Below are 20,475 nucleotides of genomic sequence, written 5' to 3'. Positions count from 1 at the left end.
CCCCCAACTTTGTTCTTTTTTAAGATTGTTTTGGCTATTTGAGATGCCTTGACAATCCATATGATTTTTTAAGATAGATTTTTCTATTTTGGCAAAATTGCTGCTGGGTTTTTAATAGGGGTTACATTGATTGCTTTGTGTATTATTGATATCTTAATAATATTAGGTCTTCTAATCCATGTACATGAGGTGTTTTTCCATTTATTTGTGTCTTTATTCATTCAGCCACTGATGGACACTTAGGTTGCTTCCATATATTGAGTATTGTAAATAATGCTACAATGAACATAGGAGTGCATATATTTTTTAAATTAGTGTTTTCATTCTTCAGATAAATACCCAGTAGTGGAATTGCTGAATCATATGGCAGTTCTATTTTTAATTTTTTGAGGAAACTCCATACTGTTTTCCATAGTGGCTGCACCAATTTATATTCCCACCAATAGTGCACAAGTGTTCCCTTTTCTCCACATCCTTGCCAACATCTGTTTTTTGTTGTTTTTTTGATATAAGCCATTCTGACAGGTGTGAGGTGATATCTTATTGTGGTTTTGGTTTGCATTTCCCTGATGATTAGTAATCGAGTATCTTTTCATGTACCTGTTGACCATCTGTATGTTTTCTTTGGAAATGTGTCTTTTCAGGCCCTCTGCCTGTCTTTAAATTGGATTATTTGCTTTTTTGCTATTGATTGAGTTCTTTATATATTTTAGATATTAACCCCATATCAGATCTATGATTTGCAAATATTTACTCCCATTCAGTAGGTTGCCTTTTCATTTTGTTGATGGTTTCCTTTGCTGTGCAGAATCTTAAATAAATAATTTGTATTAGGTACTTCTGACGATATCAATATTATGTTACTTAATGAAACTGTTTTTGAAGTCTTTCTTCTTTTCCTATATTCTGGAAGAATTTAAATTGCATTGGGATTATTTTCTTTTTAAAGCAGTGGTCCCTAACCTTTTTGGCATCAGGGACCAGTTTTTGGAAGACAATTTTTCCACAGACGATGGGGTGGGGGGAGCAGGGAGCTTGCTTGCCTGCCTGCCCGCCACTCACCTCCTGCTCTGTGGCCCAGGGGTTGGGGACCCCTGTTTTAAAGGTTTAGTAAATTCCTCTGAGAAACCATCTGGATTTACTGATTTTTTGACCAGCTTTCTCTCTGACAGCCTTACTTATTTCTTTCATGGAAATCAGATTCTTTAGAGTTTTCAAAATCTACTTTCTAGCCAGTGTTGGTAAATTATATTTTCCTAGAAAGTTATTTCATCCATGTTCTCAAATTTCTTTACATGTACTTGAGGAAACTAGTATTGTAATACTTCAAATGTTCTGTTTTTTAAGATAATTTAAATCTTACCTTTTTTTACTTTAGAATATTTTTCTCCTATTTTTTTCTTGATAACAAGCTAAGTATATTTTCTATATCAGTTTTGCCTTCCTTTTTTTGGAATCGATTTATTTATTTTCTGTGTTCTGTTATTTTCTAACTCATAAATCTCTTCTTATTTTTTTAATTTTATGTTTTTATTGAAGTATAGTTGATTTACAATGTTGTGCCAATCTCTGCTGTACAGCAAAGTGACTCTGTAATAGAGACTTTTTTTTAATATTCTTTTCCATTATGGTTTATCACAGGATATTGAATATAGTTCCCTGTGCTATACAGTAGGACCTTGTTGTTTATCCATCCTATATGTAATCATTTACATATGCTAATCCCACACTCGCAGTCCTCCCCTCCCCCACCCTCCTCCTCCTTGGCAACCACAAGGCTGTTCTCTATGTCTGTAATTCTGTTTCTGTTTCATGGATATGTTCATTTGTGTCATATTTTAGATACCACATGTTAGTGATTTTTATTAGTTTCTTCCTACTTTCTAAATTCTTGAGTCAGATGATTATTGTTTTTGTTATTTCTTGCATATTAATATCTGTAGTTATGGCTATTTTTGTTTCTCTGAGATTACTACTTTAGCTATCTCATCAGAATATAGTAAAAAGAGTACTAAATTGTGATTAGGGACACAGAGGTTGCAGTCCTTTTTCTCTCTCCTTATCACTCTCTGCATTATCATCTTGGGCAGGTCACTTCACTTCCTCTTTGGGTTCCAGCTTTCTCAATCAGAAAATGAGGAAATATTTGAAGATCCCCAAATTTCTACATTGCTCTCTAGTTTCATGTAATACATCCCTGTCATCAACTTGTGACTCCAAACATTTGAATTGAGTCTGCAATGTGAACTGTAAAGTCTCAAAATTTTAAATACAATATAATAGTGAGTCTATGTACTGTAGTCTCTGGTGTAATCACAAAAGACATGCTCTAATCATGCTTTAGCTGCAATATGGGAGTCTCAGCCTCAAACAAATTCAAGTCTCTATAAATGTTCTTTATTAACTTAGCACATTTTGTCAGAGTCAATCAACTGTTGAAAGTTATCATGAAAGGTTCATGAGAAAGCATTTCCTCAAGTCCTTTGAAATTCTTGGAGCAAACAAACACTAAGATTGTTAGTAATGAAAAATCAAGCATAGTGCAGCCCTTTGTGAATGGGTTAAGATGAAGGCAAAAGGTAACAACAAATATTTTGTCAGAGTAAGTTTGCAAAAAAGATTTTCTAAGGTTTGGAAGTTACAGAGAAATAAACAATAATGAGAGTAATATTAAATATTAACAGATTCTGCATCTAACCTTTCCTTTAAAAATATAAACCAAAAACAAAATAAAAGTTTATTTAGAGATAATTTAAAAAAATAATGTGAGAGAATGGGAGCCCAATTGTCTAGATTCTTTAATTCATCCATATTATATCAAATTCACATGTAAAATCTCTGTCCATATTTAAAAAATCTATACAATAACTGAAAAAAAATCAGTGTCTTTTATGGAAGAGTTAATGTTACCACAGCAAAATGAAATAGCTTGCTTTGAATTTCCCTATGTACGTGTTTAAGCACTGACATGAACACAATATATTTTACTTTTACCTACTAACACTGAAAATGCCAGAGACAAAATTAAGAGGGAAACAAAATGCCCCTCATTTACATTTATTTTCTAAAGTCATTTTAAGTCTTCCATTTTATAAAACGTTATTATATAACAATGGCAATTATTGCCCAGTCTCTATGCATTCTAAATAAATCACTTCTGAGTGGTTTTTCTCTATATTTTACCACATGTTTTAACTATAGGTTTATAATTTTGTAGGCCTAAAAAATGCATTGATTTTTAGATGCATATAAGGAGACCAGTAACAATGCTAAAAATATAAGGATGAATGTATTTAGTCTATTATTTTATTTACCTCTCAAGACAAGTGAAGAAAAATCATATCATATGCAACATTTTGTTCAAAGATTTATGATGCAGCATAATTTCCTTTTCCTTTCAAATAAATATTTAAAAGACAAGTAATTTTAAACAGTTCACCTAATTGAAAGCCTTATGTGAAAATAACGGGAAAATGGTTCAGCATAAATACATCTACAGTGTTCTGTGCGTCTTCCTTTGTAAGTCAGTCCCAGAAACATATAAACCAGCAAAAGTAAGAGCTCAACAGATTTCTGAAATTCTGGCCAAACAGTTCCGAGTTATGGACAAGAGACAGTGGCTTCTTAAGGAGCCAAAGTGGACTTAAAAATATAATTAACATAATAATAGTGCTGAGCATGGTATGAAAGACAATGCATGTGCATTTATTTTGGCTAGCCTCTGATTTAAATTTAGAATTTATCACATGATTTGCATAAGCTTAGATGAGTTATTCACTTTAGTCTATTTTTTTCTTCTCTAAAATGGGAATGATGATGCCTACTTGTTAGGGTTGTTATGAAGACAAATGTATATACAACAGCATAGACACATGGTAAGCATTTCCATATTAAATTCCCATTGCTCTTGTGGCGATCATATTTTTTAAGGGACCACTGTTTAAAATATATAGAAATGCATGTAAAGAATAAAATGTGAGTATGCACATCCAAATAGGGAAAAAATATTCCCTAAAAATGAGTGCAAGCAAATTGAATTATTTACATGGAAATTGAAGTGAATCAAGAAAACATTCAAATTTCCTCTAACTTGGTCAGAGCCAAATCAAATACAAAAGCAGAGTCCTGGACAAACAATATGGTAGGTGTGTCTATTTCATGTCATAAAGTGGATTTCTAATTATGTTGTGTCTGTTTTTTCAGAGGCAAAGGCCCGTTGAAAAATACATCTGATGTGATTAATGCCGCCAAGAAAATTGCCGAAGCAGGCTCTCGAATGGACAAATTAGCCCGAGCTGTGGCTGATCAGGTAATATAAGAGAGAAGAGCAAGCACATGCTGAGTGGGGTCATTAACTAGCTCTTGCGTTCTGTAATGGGTTTTATGCACTCTATAAAATGCCCCCGAAGAATGAATTGTAGAGAATCGCTACCATTTTACAAACTGGTCTCTAACTCTGTGGAGACTGAGTTGATGCCAAAGGTGGGTTCAGTTCAGGAGGGACTAGTAAATCCAATGATCAAAATTCCTTGAGAAAGAAGAGTACCCACTTTTTAAGAGACATAATCCACAAGGAATCATGGATCCTGGCTCTCCTCATTCAGAAAGTCAAATACACTGCACAGGGGGAAGAAAAAGAAAGAACTTTACTTCTTGTTATAATTGATCTCACTGTAATGATGCTCTCATAATAATTTATGCCCTAGGATAAATGGGATGAATCCACATAGTCAAGAACATCCAGATTTCAGCTTTATTTTCATCCAGACTCAAAGGGCATCAGAGATTAATGAAATTCTCAATAATATCTTTTATGCTTTTAGACTGAACTAAGATACATGTTATAATAGTTCACAATCTGAATGTTGAGTGTTTGAGCTTATTTCCACACTTTTCATCTTATTTTGCTGAATTGGAACTCTAAAATCCTGTTCTAAATAAGTCTTGTTGCAATAATGGGCCATTTCTTTTAAGGGTACTTTAGGCAATATACTTTTCCAGATAGCTGATGTTCATCTCTTTAAGAAACCAGTGGCTTACAGTTTGAACTGTTTTAAAAGGAAAATGTTTTAAAATATAAATTAAGATTCTGAAATAGAAAATATTATATAAACTGCTATTTACATGGAGAAAATATTATGAGCATAAATTTGCCTTCTAGACTACAAAACAGTTATGCTCTCTGGAGACAATGAAAAATTTTGGATTGTTTCCTCCCCTGAGATGGTCCTAGTCTCCTATATATATATATATTTTATACATTTTTATTGAAGTATAATTGCTTTACAATGGTGTGTTAGTTTCTGCTTTATAACAAAATGAATCAGTTATACATATACATATGTTCCCATGTCTCTTCCCTCTTGCGTCTCCTTCCCTCCCACCCTCCCTATCCCACCCCTCTAGGTGGTCACAAAGTACTGAGCTGATCTCCCTGTGCTATGTGGCTGCATCCCACTAGCTATCTATTTTACGTTTGGTAGTGTACATATGTCCATGCCACTCTCTCACTTTGTCACAGCTTACCTTCCCCCTCCCCATATCCTCAATCCATTCTCTAGTAGGTCTGTGTGTTTATTCCTCTCTTACCCCTAGGTTCTTCATGACATTTTTTTCCCTTAAATTCCATATATATGTGTTAGCATACGGTATTTGTCTTTCTCTTTCTGACTTATTTCACTCTGTATGACAGACTATAAGTCCATCCACCTCATTACAAATAGCTCAATTTTGTCTGGTTTTATGGCCGAGTAATGTTCCATTGCATACATGTGCCACATCTTCTTTATCCATTCATCTGATGATGGACACTTAGGTTGTTTCCATCTCCGGGCTATTGTAAATAGAGCTGCAATGAACATTTTGGTACATGACTCTTTTTGAATTTCGGTTTTCTCAGGGTATATGCCCAGTAGTGGGATTGCTGGGTCATATGGTAGTTCTACTTGTAGTTTTTTAAGGAACCTCCATACTGTTCTCCATAGTGGCTGTACCAATTCATATTCCCACCAGCAGTGCAAGAGTGTTCCCTTTTCTCCACACCTTCTTCAGCATTTATTGTTTCTAGATTTTTTGATGATGGCCATTCTGACTGGTGTGAAATGATATCTTATTGCAGTTTTGATTTGCATTTCTCTAATGATTAATGATGTTGAACATTCTTTCATGTGTTTCTTGGCAGTCTGTATATCTTCTTTGGATAAATATCTAGGTCTTCTGCCCATTTTTGGATTGGGTTGTTTGTTCTTTTTTGTTATTGAGCTGCATGAGCTGCTTATAAATTTTGGAGATTAATCTTTTCTCAGTTGTTTCATTTGCAAATATTTTCTCCCATTCTGAGGGTTGTCTTTTGGTCTTGTTTATGGTTTCCTTTGCTGTGCAAAAGCTTTGAAGTTTCATTAGGTCCCATTTGTTTATTTTTGTTTTTATTTCCATTTCTCTAGGAAGTGGGTCAAAAAGGATCTTGCTGAGATTTATGTCATAGAGTGTTCTGCCTATGTTTTCCTCTAAGAGTTTGATAGTTTCTGGCCTTACATTTAGATCTTTAATCCATTTTGAGCTTATTTTTGTGTATGTTATTAGGGAGTGATCTAATCTCATAGTTTTACATGTACCTGTCCAGTTTTCCCAGCACCACTTATTGAAGAGGCTGTCTTTTTTCCACTGTACATTCCTGCCTCCTTTATCAAGATAAGGTGACCATATGTGTGTGGGTTTATCTCTGGCCTTTCTATCCTGTTCCATTGATCTATCTTTCTGTTTTTGTGCCAGTACCATACTGTCTTGATTACTGTAGCTTTGTAGTATAGTCTGAAGCGAGGGAGCCTGATTCCTCCAGCTCCATTTTACATTCTCAAGCTTGCTTTGGCTATTTGGGGTATTTTATGTTTCCATACAAATTGTGAAAATTTTTGTTCTGGTTCTGTGAATAATGCCAATGGTAGTTTGATAGGGATTGCATTTAATCTGTAGATTGCTTTGGGTAGTAGAGTCATTTTCACAATGTTGATTCTTACAATCCAAGAGCATGGTATATCTCTCCATCTATTTGTATCATCTTTAATTTCTTTCATCAGTGTCTTATAATTTTCTGCATACAGTTCTTTTTTCTCCTTAGGTAGGTTTATTCCTAGATATTTTATTCTTTTTGTTGCAATGGTAAATGGGAGTGCTCTCTTGATTTCACTTTCAGATTTTTCATCATTAGTGTATAGGAATGCCAGAGATTTCTGTGCATTAATTTTGTATCCTGCTACTTTACTAAATTCAATGATTAGCTCTAGTAGTTTTCTGGTAGCATCTTTAGGATTCTCTATGTATAGTATCATGTCATCTGCAAACAGTGACAGCTTTACTTCTTCTTTCCTGATTTGGATTCCTTTTATTTCCTTTTCTTCTCTGATTGCTGAGGCTAAAACTTCCAAAACCATGTTGAATAAGAGTGGTGAGAGTGGGCAACCTTGTCTTGTCCCTGATCTTAGTGGAAATGCTTTCAGTTTTTCACCATTGAGGATGATGGTGGCTGTGGGTTTGTCATATATGGCCTTTATTATGATGAGGAAAGTTCCCTCTATGCCTACTTTCTGCAGGGTTTTTATCATAAATCAGTGTTGAAGGCTTTCTCTGCACCTAATGAGATGATCATATGGTTTTTCTCCTTCAATTTGTTAATATAGTATATCACGTTGATTGATTTGCGTATATTGAAGAATCCTTGCATTCCTGGAATAAACCCCACTTGATCATGCTGTACGATCCTATTAATGTGCTGTTGGATTCTGTTTGCTAGTTGAGGATTTTTGCATCTATGTTCATCAGTGATATTGGCCTGTAGTTTTCTTTCTTTGTGACATCCTTGTCTGGTTTTGGTATCAGGGTGATGGTGGCCTCATAGAATGAGTTTAGGAGTATGCCTCCCTCTGCTATATTTTGGAAGAGTTTGAGAAGGATAGGTGTTAGCTCTTCTCTAAGTGTTTCATAGAATTCACCTGTGAAGCCATCTGGTCATGGGCTTTTGTTTGTTGGAAGATATTTAATCACAGTTTCAATATCAGTGCTTGTGATTGGTTTGTTCATATTTTCTATTTCTTCCTGATTCAGTCTTGGCACGTTGTGCATTTCTAAGAATCTGTCCATTTCTTCTAGGTTGTCCATTTTATTGGCATAGAGTTGCTTGTAGTAATCATGATCTTTTGTATTTCTGCAGTGTCAGTTGTTACTTCTCCTTTTTCATTTCAATTCTATTGATTTGAGTCTTCTCCCTTTTTTTCTTGATGAGTCTGGCTAATGGTTTATCAATTTGGTTTATCTTCTCAAAGAACCAGCTTTTAGTTTTATTGATCTTTGCTATTGTTTCCTTCATTTCTTTTTCATTTATTTCTGATCTGATTTTTATGATTTCTTTCCTTCTGCTAACTGTGGGGTTTTTTTGTTCTTCTTTCTCTAATTGTTTTAGGTGCAAGGTTAGGTTGTTTATTCGAGATGTTTCCTGTGTCTTAAGGTAGGATTGTATTGCTATAAACTTCCCTCTTAGAACTGCTTTTGCTGCATCCCATAGGTTTTGGGTTGTTGTGTCTCCATTGTCATTTGTTTCTACGTATTTTTTGATTTCCTCTTTGATTTCTTCAGTGATCACTTCGTCATTAAGTAGTGTATTGTTTAGCCTCCATGTTTTGTATTTTTTACAGATCTTTTCCTGTAATTGATATCTAGTCTCATAGCGTTGTAGTCGGAAAAAGATACTTGATACAATTTCAATTTTCTTAAATATACCAAGGGTAGATTTGTGACCCAAGATGTGATCTATCCTGGAGAATGTTCCATGAGCACTTGAGAAAAATGTGTATTCTGTTGTTTTTGGGTGGAATGTCCTATAAATATCAATTAAGTTCATCTTGTTTAAGGTTGTGTTTCCTTATTTATTTTCATTTTGGATGATCTTTCCATTGGTGAAAGTGGGGTGTTAAAGTCCCCTACTATGAATATGTTACTGTCGATTTCCCCTTTTATGGATGTTAGTATTTGCCTTATGTATTGAGGTGCTCCTATGTTGGGTGCATAAATATTTACAATTTTTATATCTTCTTCTTGGATTGATCCCTTGATCATTATGTAGTGTCCTTCTTTGTTCCTTCTAATAGTCTTTAATTTAAAGTCTATTTTGTCTTATATGAGAATTGCTACTCCATCTTTCTTTTGGTTTCCATTTTCATGGAATATCTTTTTCCATCCCCTTACTTTCAGTCTGTATGTGTTTCTAGGTCTGAAGTGGGTCTCCTGTAGGCAGCATATATATGGGTCTTGTTTTTGTATCCATTCAGCCAATCTGTGTCTTTTGGTGGGAGCATTTAGTCCATTTACATTTAAGGTAATTATCGATATGTATGTACCTATTCCCATTTTATTAATTGTTTTGGGTTTGTTATGGTAGGTCTTTTCCTTCTCTCATATTTCTTGCCTAGAGAAGTTCCTTTAGCATTTGTTGTAAAGCTGGTTTGATGGTGCTGAACTTTCTCACCTTTTGCTTGTCTGTAAAGGTTTTAATTTCTCCATCAAATCTGAATGAGATCCTTGATGTGTAGAGTAATCTTGGTTGTAGGTTTTTCTCCTTCATCAATTCAAATATGTCCTGCCAGTCCCTTCTGGCTTGCAGAGTTTCTGCTGAAAGATCAGCTGTTAACCTTATGGGGATTCCCTTGTGTGTTATTTGTTGTCTTTCCCTTGCTGCTTTTAATATATTTTCTTTGTATTTAATTTTTGACAGTTTGATTAATATATGTTTTGGTGTGTTTCTCCTAGGATTTATCCTGTATGGGACTCTCTGTGCTTCCTGGACTTGATTAACGATTTCCTTTCCCATATTAGGGAAGTTTTCAACTATAATCTCTTCAAATATTTTCTCAGTCCCTTTCTTTTTCTCTTCTTCTTCTGGAACCCCTATAATTCGAACGTTGGTGCATTTAATGTTGTCCCATAGTTCTCTGAGAGTGTCCTCAGTTCTTTTCATTCTTTTTTATTTATTCTGCTCTGCAGAATAAAATAGTTATTTCCACTATTTTATCTTCCAGGTCACTTATCTGTTCTTCTGCCTCGGTTATTCTGCTATTGATCCCATCTAGAGTTTTTAATTTCATTTATTGTGTTGTTCATCATTGTTTGTTTCATCTTTAGTTGTTCTAGGTACTTGTTAAATGTTTCTTGCATTTTGTCTATTCTATTTTCAAGATTTTGGATCATCTTTACTATCATTATTCTGAATTCTTTTTCAGATAGACCTTCTATTTCCTCTTCATTTGTTAGGTCTGGTGGGTTTTTATCTTGCTCCTTCATCTGCTGTGTGTTTTTCTGTCTTCTCATTTTGCTTATCTTACTTTGTTTGGGGTCTCCTTTTTGCAGGCTGCAGGTTGGTAGTTCCCGTTATTTTTGGTGTCTGTTCCCAGTGGCTAAAGTTGGTTCAGTGGGTTGTGTAGCCTTCCTGGTGGAGGGGACTAGTGCCTGTGTTCTGGTGGATGAGGCTGAATCTTCTCTTTCTGGTGGGCAGGTCCATGTCTGGTGGTGTGTTTTGGGGTGTCTGTGGACTTATTATGATTTTAGGCAGCCTCTCTGCTAATGGGTGGGGTTGTGTTCCTGTCTTGCTAGTTGTTTGGCATAGAGTGTCCAGCACTGTAGCTTCATGTTCACTGAGTGAAGCTGGGTGCTGTTGTTGAGATGTAGATATCTGGGAGATTTTCACCATTTGATATTATGTATAGCTGGAAGGTCTCTTGTGGACCAGTGTCCTGAAGTTGGCTCTGCCACCTCAGAGGCACAGCACTGACTCCTTGCTGGAGCACCAAGAGCCTTTCATCCACACGGCATAGAATAAAAGGGATACAAAGAAAGAAAGAAAGAAAGAAAGAAAGAAGGAAGGAAGGATGGAAAGAAGGGAGGGAGGGAGGGAGGGAGGGAGGAAGGAAGGAGGGAAGGAAGGAAGGAAGGAAAGAAAGAAAGAAAGAAAGAAAGAAAGAATGAAGGAAGGAAGGAAGGAAAGAAGGAAGGAAAGAAAGAAGATAAAACAAAATAAAATAAAGTAGGATAAAAAATAAAGTTATATAAAAAATAATTATTAAGAAAGAATTTTTTTTAAAAAAGAAAAATAAACCAGACAGATAGAACCCTAGGACAAATGGTGGAAGCAAAGCTATACAGACAAAGTCTCACACAGAAGCAAACACATACACACTCACAAAAAGAGGAAAAGGGGAAAAAATAATAAATCTTGCTCTCAAAGTCCACCTCCTCAATTTGGGATGATTCGTTGTCTATTCATGTATTCCACAGATGCAGGGTACATCACGTTGATTGTGGAGCTTTAATCCGCTGCTCCTGAGCCTGCTGAGAGAGATTTCCCTTTCTCTTCTTTGTTCTCACAGCTCCCAGGGGCTCAGCTTTGGATTTGGCCCCACCTCTGCGTGTAGGTCGCTGGTGGGCGTCTGTTCTTCGCTCAGACAGGACGGGGTTAAAGGAGCAGCTCCTTCGGGGACTCTGGCTCACTCAGGCTGGGGGGAGGGGGGGGCATGGAGTGCGGGGCGAGCCTGCGGCGGCAGAGACCTGCCTGACATTGCACCAGCCTGAGGCGTGCTGTGCGTTCTCCCGGGGAAGTTGTCCCTGGATCCTGGGACCCTGGCAGTGGTGGGCTGCACAGGCTCTCCGGAAGGGGGGTGTGGATAGTGACCTGTGCTCACACACAGGCTTCTTGGTGGTGGCAGCAGCAGCCTTAGCATCTTATGCCCGTTTCTGTGGTCCACGCTTTTAGCTGCTGCTCGCGCCCATCTCTGGAGCTCCTTTAAGCAGTGCTCTTAATCATCTCTCCTCACGCACCAGGAAACAAAGAGGGAAGAAAAAGTCTCTTGCCTCTTCGGCAGGTGCAGACTTTTCCCCGGACTCCCTCCCGGCTAGCCGTGGTGCACTAATTCCTGCAGGCTGTGTTCACGCAGCCAACCCCAGTCCTCTCCCTGCGCTCCGACCGAAGCCGGAGCCTCAGCTCCCAGCACTGCCTGCCCGGAGGGTGAGCAGACAAGCCTCTTGGGCTGGTGAGTGCTGGTCGGCACCGATCCTCTGGGCGGGAATCTCTCTGCTTTGCCCTCCACACCCCTATTGCTATGCTCTCCTCCGCGGCTTCGAAGCTTTCCTCCTCCGCCACCCGCAGTCTCCACCCGCGAAGTGGCTTCCTAGTGTGTGGAAACCTTTCCTCCTTCACAGCTCCCTCCCACTGGTGCAGGTCCCGTCCCCATTCTTTGTCTCTGTTTTTCTCTTTTCTTTTGCCCTACCCAGGTACGTGGGGAGTTTCTTGCCTTTTGGGAGGCCTGTCTTCTGCCAGCATTCAGTAGGTGTTCTGTAGGAGTTGTTCCACACGTAGATGTATTTCTGGTGTATCTGTGGGGAGGAAGGTGATCTCCGCATCTTACTCTTCTGCCATCTTCCCCTCCTGGCCCTCCTGTTATTTTTGAGTTGCTTACTCTAATTGTTCTCCCTCATTCCTTAATATAACTGTTTCTCTAAATCCTTGTTGTCTTCAGCATCCTCAATTTTAGAATCCTTCGTCAATACTAGATTTACTCATCTTCCAAAGTCTGAAAAGAAAAACACATGATTAAACTATTAGTATTACATTTAAATTAAGCCTACAGATTGTCTCAGTTTAACTTTTTTTATACATATGATGGCTAATCTGAGGGAATGTTTTTTGCTTTCTTTTGCATTTTTGAGGAATACTCAATAGTATAGTTAATTCATTTAAATATTATCATAATTTAAGAATTTCCTGAAATTTGTAGGAATTGAAATTTGTAACATTATTAAATTGCTAATTTCAGGACAATGCCAACTGCCAAGCTTCCTACAGTTTGCAGCATAGGTTGAGCTCCATATGTAACCTAGGAAGTTCATGTAAAAGAGAGGGGAGGGGGTTTGCCTGGTGGTGCATTGGTTTAGAGTCTGCCTGCCAATGCAGGGGACATGGGTTTGTGCCCCAGTCTGGGAAGATCCCACATGCTGCAGAGCGGCTGGGCCCATGAGCCATGGCCACTGAGCCTGTGTGTCTGGAGCCTGTGCTCCACAACGGGAAAGGCCACAACAGTGAGAGGCCCGCGTACCGCAAAAAAAAAAAAAAAAAAAGAGGGTAGGGACTACCCTGGTGGTGCAGTGGTTAAGAATCTGCTTTCCACTGCAGCGGACATGGGTTTGATCCCTGATCAGGGAACTAGATCCCACATGCATGCCACAACTAAGAGTTCAAATGCCACAACTAAGGAGCTGCTGACCTCAACTAAGGAGCATGTGTGTGGCAACTAAGACCCAGCACAACCAAAATAAAGATAAATAAATAAATAATAATATTAATTTTAAAAAATAAAAGAGAGGAGAGACAACGAACTTACTTGAAAATATTCATGCGTACATGCAAACATACAGAAATGCACCAGCCAGGAAAGAATGCTGCATTTTTTCTGCAAATGTTCAGGGAATTGTTTGCAAAATGTTGGAATGAGTGGAATGACCAGAGATTGGTGGGTGGTTCTGAAACCAGGTTGTGTGTGGACAGACTCCTTCTTAGGAGTCAGAGTGGATGGAGTTTGGATGGCCTTTCCATTATACTCTGAATCTCATGGCTGAAACTATTTCTCAATATGTTTAGGCTCCTTGAGGTCAATATTTTTTATTGTGATTCTTATTTTTGATTTTGTAATTTTGGATACTTATTTCCAACAATCATACAACATGAAGCATAGCCCCAAACAGTTTTGGTATCTGGAAAACACACCACACATGTACACACACAAATATCCCAGGATTCAAGATGTATTTTGAAAGTGTGACAAAATATTAAAATGCTATTTAATTATGATGTAACAACAACAACAAAAAAGAGATGAAGTTAAACGTAACACTCTCTTTGTGGTATTCTTCTTATCATCAATTGTGGAGCAACTTGCAATTTTTGCTAATGCTTCATCTGAATGGAGCATTTCTTTCTCAAATTTTGCACCCATTTCTACTATTTCCATGGTATAAGAGTTATTTTTCTTGGCCCATCATGCCTTTATGTGTGTTTTAAATACTTTAGTTTAAATAATAGAATAGAATGAGCATTTTCAAAATGTCTATTGCTTGCCTTTATCTTGCCAGAAAATATTTTTATGAAGATTTGAGATATGCACACAATATAAACTTTTTACGGACTGTTGCATTTTTAATTACTGTTCCATTGAGATAGAACTTCCATTTTAATTTACTACAAGGTATTTGTATCAAAAGCCTTGTCAGCCCTCTAGGGAGATATCATTTTAAAGTTATTTCTTTTCAGTATATGAGTCTCTGGAGTAGGATAAATATTACAGTATTAAGTACTTGTAGGAAGCTAAAAACAGTCTCTGTGGGATTCTTTCTTGATAAATGCAGTTAGTGAAAAAAATACCACAATGGTAAGTGTTATGCATACAAAAGACCCCTTTGTCATTTATTAGATAAATTGCTATGTCAAATGACTGGCTTCACAGTATTAATGAAAGAATTCCCTTTCTTGAACTTGAAGGAAACTTAGCTGGAGTCTTTGTCTCATACTCTTATTCTAAATAACATACTTTGGTTTGGGCTGTAGGTACTCATTTCTTACAATGTTTCATCAAGGATCTGGTGATTATATGTCCTTTGCAAGTGCCAGATTGAGTCGGAACAATAGACTGTCTTGGAGAATTTTGAGCTGAACTTTGGATAGCGATAGAAATATATTTCAATTACTGGATAGCCATTGGCATTGAAGCTTCAGAAATTCTCTAGGGAATCATGTAAATGTCTGTGGAAGTGTTCAGCTCTGCTCAGTGTGTATTTGATGGATATCTACCCACTTAAGTTACAAAGAGAATTAAAAATCTATGGTCACCAGAATTTTTTTGAGAATTCAAAATCTTTGGTGCATCCTTTGAAGGGTCTTATTGTTACACTTATGAACTTATTTCAATTGGCTTCAAATTCATTTCACTCAAATCTTTTTCTTTTACAGTGGTCTTGATCCTTCTCAGAGTCTCTTGTTTAAAGGAAGTTTATCATGTTGCTAAAATTTGGATAAATATGGAATTCCAAGAAGTATAATAGAGTTCCTTTAGTGAATGATACATGTCTTAGAAAGCCAAAAGAAACAAGTGCATTTTCCCCCAACTAACTGAATTAAAACTCTATCTTGTACTATGGCAGAGAGACTGCCACACAGGATGATTTCCTTCTAGCATCTGTTGCTTTGTTCTCTGTGTTAAAATAACTTTGCATGTAGTGAACGTTGAATGGGCCACTCGGGAAAAACCTATAGATATTGTTTTCTTAGCAGTTTAGAAGATAATTGGTAAAATACTCATAAATGTATCCAGAAGTCCCAGTAAGACTTTCCGGGAGATCATCAATATTTTTTGTATAGAATTTATCAAAGTAGAGCTAACCATTCTAACCTATTGCCTGTGGCCTTCCTAAAATGCACTATAAAGAAGTTAAGTTGAATGGTTGTAATTAAGGTATATGACAGTGAAAACTTTTCTTCTCACAGCTTTTATATAGCAAGTATTAGAAACTGAAGAGTACTTACTAATTGAGATGACCTTTTTTTTTAATGTTTTATAGTGTCCTGATTCAGCATGTAAGCAGGATTTATTAGCCTACCTTCAACGAATTGCCTTGTATTGCCATCAACTTAATATCTGCAGCAAGGTGAAAGCCGAAGTACAGAATCTGGGAGGAGAGCTCATTGTGTCAGGGGTAAGCTGGGACCTGGGCTTCACAATTCAAGTTCCCACTGTTGTACTTCCAAGGCAAGCATTCTTGGCAACAGTACTGCTAAAACCCCCAAACTACAGTGATTCATAGGGAGGTTTTTTTAAAATAATAAATGTTATCACCATTATTCCAGACCTTACAATAACTCACAAAGAACAGTTTGATTTTCCAATTACCCCATGTTTATACTAGCCTTGTAAAATCTCCATTCTTCACAAGAAAACTAATTTCATAGTCTGGAAACTCATTGCCAAGCTGTGACTATTATAATTATTTGGGGCTTTTGTATATTTACTCATTGTAAGTCTACTTCCCTCTGTTAGTCCTAGCAATTTTCATTCTCTGTTCAGGAGCAAGCCTCTCTATGTGTGGATTGTGTTCACATGTTAGAGATGATGAAAACAATAGGAATTCATTCATCAGGTTCCAATGCATACTAGGTTATCAGTAACCCTTAAAAGCCAGAAAATGTTTGAATTTAACACAGGTTGATGTGCTGTTGCCAAAAACTAACATGGTTGTCAAACACTAACAATTATATATCCTTTGTTCAATCACTTCAGCGTTTCCCTTCTCATGAAAATATAAGTATCTGGTCCATTTTAATCAAATGCAAAGAAACAAGAAGTTCAATGATAGAAGAATCATGATTTCTTGGCAAGATTTCCAATGTATGTGTTGAGGTTCTTCACCTTGGCTTCTTTTCCTCCCTCAGTCCCTTTCTTTCAACACAAGGTGCCATCTATTATAAACTATTTGCAAATTCCAAAGTGTGGCTCTGCTACCTTTAGTTCTTTTCCCAGTCAACCATGATGCTGCCATTTTAAGTGTGGCATTACCAGGAACAGAGCATTATCAATATGGTGAATGCCTTGTGAAAATCAGATTGGTCATGAAGCTCAGTTCTTCCTCAAGCCATTTTCAGAAATTCAGCAGGTTGACCATTTGATAAAAAAAATATGTGGAAAAATCATTCTTGAACCCAAAGATTTCAGTTCCTATATTGTTTGGCTTGCAGAAAACATAGCTGGGAAAAGAGCTGATCTGGTTTGCATGGAGATGCCATTTGGAAAGCCTGTTCCATGCAGTCTCACCTAGAGCCCAGTAAATTGCTGTTTTGTGCCTCTTCCCAAAGCATAGTCACCTCTTTGCATTTCCAAAATGATCCTGCTTCAACATTCTTCAACAACCAAGAGCAATCTGTCTTGCAGTGTGTCCTTTCTGCCAAGTTGGTAATAACCAAGATTCTCTCTGCCAAGAAGTGATCAAAACATTGCATCTCCCTTGCTTCCTTTCTTATCTTCAGCCTCAATGGTATAGTTTCCCATACCATTCAGCTTTCATGTCCATCTGTATATAGCACCTGTGGAACCGAGTGCTTTTTGTTTAGCTTGCCTTGTGTGCTTTCATTTGTTACTTTCCAAATCTTATTATTTATATGGATGCACAGAGCATCTTTGTGGATCTCAGACTCCACAACCTCATCTAAGCGAGTTTTACTGGCAGAGTTACTCTCCATCATCCTCTCAGTACCCATTGTTCATCACTGCCTCCAGAGCTTCATTTCCATTGTGTTTTCCTCATTTAGATGTAGTCCAAACCATCACTGGCTTTTATCACTTGCATTGTTGGCGTTTGCAGAGGTGTTTGAGATTGAGAACACCATCAAGAAGCCTGTTTCCTTCTTTGAGTCTTATTGGCAATGTTCATAAATCCTTGCATGGGAGAAGGCTTCTTTTAGAGGAATGTTATACAACTTTATAATAATTCTGAGTGAAACGCATTATAAAGGTTTGCTTATGTTGCTCAGTTATGGGTCTGCTCTTGGTCTCTTCATGATTTTTTTTCCAAGCTTGATTGTTATTTGGTGCCATACCTGCCTGTGTAGTCTGCTGTCTTTGCCACTTCTGCCTCCATCTTATTCTTCATCCTCCTTCACTGATGGCCAATGGAGAAAAAAATCAATATGTTTATTTTGCAAAATAGCCACAAATGACTGCCTTCAAAGTTCTGAAAGAGTCAAGAATGTGAGACCCCATACACACAAACTTTTCAATGATTTTGCCAAGAAAGTGCACCCATGCTTTGAGCCCCATTTATTTTGTTGTCTGACATGACAAAGTTGCTATATTTTTTAAGGAGAAGCTCCTGTAGTATAAAATGCAATAAAAAAAGAGAAATACTTGAATCTTCCTCCCTTTTTCCCTGTGTCGTTATATACATGGGATTCAAAGCTGTGGCTTCTTCCCTGAAATACGCAAAAGCCTCCAGGAAGGTATATTTGTAAGAAGTCAAAGCTTCTACTAAAACAGCAGAGATTTGGGTAGATTGTTTCCATTTTGCTAAGGAAAATGATTTGGATTTCAAAACTGAGCACCATGTTTTTATAGTCTCATGCTGGCATGATGAACTTATGTTAAACAAAATGCACATATACCATGTCAGCATGTATATGTTTTATGTGAGTCTGTGTGTTCAAACTGAGAAAGGCTTCTTCTGTTATATTTGCATTTGGCTTGAGAGGTAGCTCAGGAAATTTCAACAGGTCAGGGGGACAGTGGATGCCAAAGCTCTTCACGAGTCATGGGAACTAGAGAAATAAAGTAAATTAAAAAAATATGCCTACATATGCTCATTCACACAACTGCTGTCTAAGAAGCACCATTAGTTTTCTGGCTGGCAATCAATTTTCTAAAGTCATTGGCTTAAACTTTTCTCAACAGCAGAAAGGTGCCATTCTTATTAAATCTCAAAGTATAAGATGCATATTTGTGAGCCAATTCAGCTCAACCTGGTTGCTAAGCAGGTAATGGGAAAGGGGATTTTAAAAAAAACCAAAAAACAAAACAACAAAAAAAAACTAAGAGAGTAATAAAAATGTTAGAGAGAATGTGGAAGAAACTAAAGCCCAGACAATTAAACAGCCTGATAGTTTATATACTGGCTTTATTTGCTTTTTAGTTTAGTGTTTGGTAGTTTAATCTCTTAAGCCGGTTTACATGCTTTTTGGAAAAAGGACCATTAAAGGAAGAAAAGAAGAAAAAGAGGAAAGGATGGAAGATAGGAAGGAAAAAGCATGAAAGAAGGAAAAAGATAAAACAAAGGAAAGAGAAACTTAACCATAGCATATTATAAATTAGTTTAGTGCAAGTAATATCCATTAAAGGTGACAGCGTTATATTCATCATGAGAGAAAGTTGAGCCACACTTTTTTCAGTATGGAGATATATATTGAATACAAATAAGTTCCAATGTCATGCTATGGAAATTACCTGTATATTTGATTATTGTGTTTTAATTAGTTTTTATTCACTAGGTTTCAGAGGAGTTGATAGGTTCTTTTAAATTTAAAAATGGAGATATACACATGGAACTGGAGAAATGAAAACCATTTTATAACCTTTGATTATCTTTAGCTACCCAAAGATTTATACTTTGCACATTATTCTGAATGAGATTGGAAACACAAAAACAGGGTTTTAGAACATAGAATGCTGAATATCAAGCATTCTGATAAAATGGAAATATTCCACGTACATTATTTTTTTAAGGTTCAAATAAAACAGGAGCCCCATTATAACAATGAAGCCAGAGCACAGGAGCAATAACCCTGCTCTGGACGGGGATTTGATGTTCAGGTCAGAGATGAAGGGATGCTGATATAACTTATAGCTGACTCCCCATGAAAGTGTTACAAGTTAATAGATTTTATTGCATATAAATGCCTTTTTTCACGCAAACAAAATATAGGAACAGAGTTTAGAGGTGAGGAATGTTAGTTCCCTTCATTCTCAGGCTGATTGAATGGAACCCTGACCTATCCCTGAGGGACTGAGTAATTTGCCCTAATGTGCACTTTTGTTCTTTGTCTTTTAATCTCTCCTTTCCAAATTTGAATTCCTCTCAATTGGGTTATGGAGAGGTTTGACAAGGTGAACAAGTATAATTTGCAACACCAGTAGGATTTGAATTGGTAAAGAGAAAATTGTAGAATAAGGGTCAATTATAGTCACTCTTATAGCCTATGTTTCATATCATTAAAAAAATGGACTAAATTAAAATTAACATGAATATTCATGATGATAAATGAAAAATATTCATAAAAATGCTGGAAACTGAGAACAGTCAAATCAATCCTACCTGACACTGGCATATGATCGAAGATACATATATGCTATATGTATATGCATACATGTATTCACACAACAAATACATGTGATTTGACACTTAAATTTCTTGTTCCCTAAATAAGCAGTAATCAATAACTGAACAAATGGTTGACAAATGTGACATATCTGATTCAATACAATACAGTTTGGGGGCAAATATGGTGTTTATTTGTACCAAGCTACATATACATATATATATATGTATATATATGTGTATATATATGTATATATATGTATGTATGTATATACATATATATATACACATATATATACATATATATTTGTAGTATATATATGTACTATATATATATACATATATATATATTTGTACAATGCCATATATATAAATATATATAGATATAGATATAGATAATTGTGTTTTGTTGAGATGAGAATTACATTTTACTTGAAAATTTCTGTGTTCACTCTGTAAAAAAAGTGTCAGTATTTTGTAATGGAATTAAACGTTCACTGAAACAAGCGTTGTACTTAGTTGTGTAGACTT

At 36.5% G+C, this 20,475-nt stretch overlaps 1 protein-coding gene across 2 annotated transcripts in view; it reads left to right on the top strand.

Moving 5' to 3' along the window:
- CTNNA2 (catenin alpha 2) overlaps positions 1–20,475 on the top strand; it is a 1,042,487-nt gene that overhangs the window by 982,608 nt on the left and 39,404 nt on the right. For both annotated transcript variants that reach the window (XM_019942095.3, XM_019942096.3), the window contains 2 exons: positions 4,204–4,309; positions 15,649–15,783. In XM_019942095.3, the coding sequence (XP_019797654.1) occupies positions 4,204–4,309; positions 15,649–15,783 (241 nt within the window). The remainder of the gene's footprint in view (positions 1–4,203; positions 4,310–15,648; positions 15,784–20,475) is intronic.

Source organism: Tursiops truncatus, chromosome 14 (genome assembly GCF_011762595.2).
Source record: "Tursiops truncatus isolate mTurTru1 chromosome 14, mTurTru1.mat.Y, whole genome shotgun sequence".
NCBI classification, from domain to species: Eukaryota; Metazoa; Chordata; class Mammalia; order Artiodactyla; family Delphinidae; genus Tursiops; species Tursiops truncatus.
The sequence above is the reverse complement of the archived record's forward strand: the minus strand, read 5'-3'. Positions and strand labels throughout refer to the sequence as shown.